This window comes from Papaver somniferum, chromosome 3 (assembly GCF_003573695.1).
Source record: "Papaver somniferum cultivar HN1 chromosome 3, ASM357369v1, whole genome shotgun sequence".
Classification (NCBI taxonomy): Eukaryota; Viridiplantae; Streptophyta; class Magnoliopsida; order Ranunculales; family Papaveraceae; genus Papaver; species Papaver somniferum.
Genome location: NC_039360.1, coordinates 213,099,926 through 213,100,169, shown reverse-complemented (window position 1 = coordinate 213,100,169; position 244 = coordinate 213,099,926). Strand labels below are relative to the sequence as shown.

The following is a 244-nucleotide window of genomic DNA, read 5'->3' as shown; positions in this document are numbered from 1 at the left end:
TGACAGATGATGATGTGCCTGAGAAGGATGATGTGTCTACTGGATCTTCCTTACACTTGACACTTGGAATTGAGATCGAGCCTCCATTTGAGTAAGTATGCAAAGTTTGTCTCCTTGTAGTTTGATGAGTTAAATATGCATTTGTCTTGTCTTTTTGTGTAGCTTGAATTTTGTATCCGGACTACCTATGTTAGTAGATTGATTGCATAACCGTCTAGAGAGTTAGTGTAGTTCATCTCAAGCT

General features: G+C 38.5%; 1 protein-coding gene across 2 annotated transcripts in view; it reads left to right on the top strand.

Moving 5' to 3' along the window:
- LOC113358592 overlaps nt 1-244 on the top strand; it is a 5,321-nt gene that overhangs the window by 3,108 nt on the left and 1,969 nt on the right. Inside the window, exon 3 of one of the 2 annotated variants that reach the window (XM_026602188.1) lies at nt 7-91. The exons of the other annotated variant lie outside the window; for it this stretch is intronic. Within the exon in view, the coding sequence (XP_026457973.1) occupies nt 7-91 (85 nt within the window). The remainder of the gene's footprint in view (nt 1-6; nt 92-244) is intronic. 2 annotated transcript variants of the gene reach the window in all.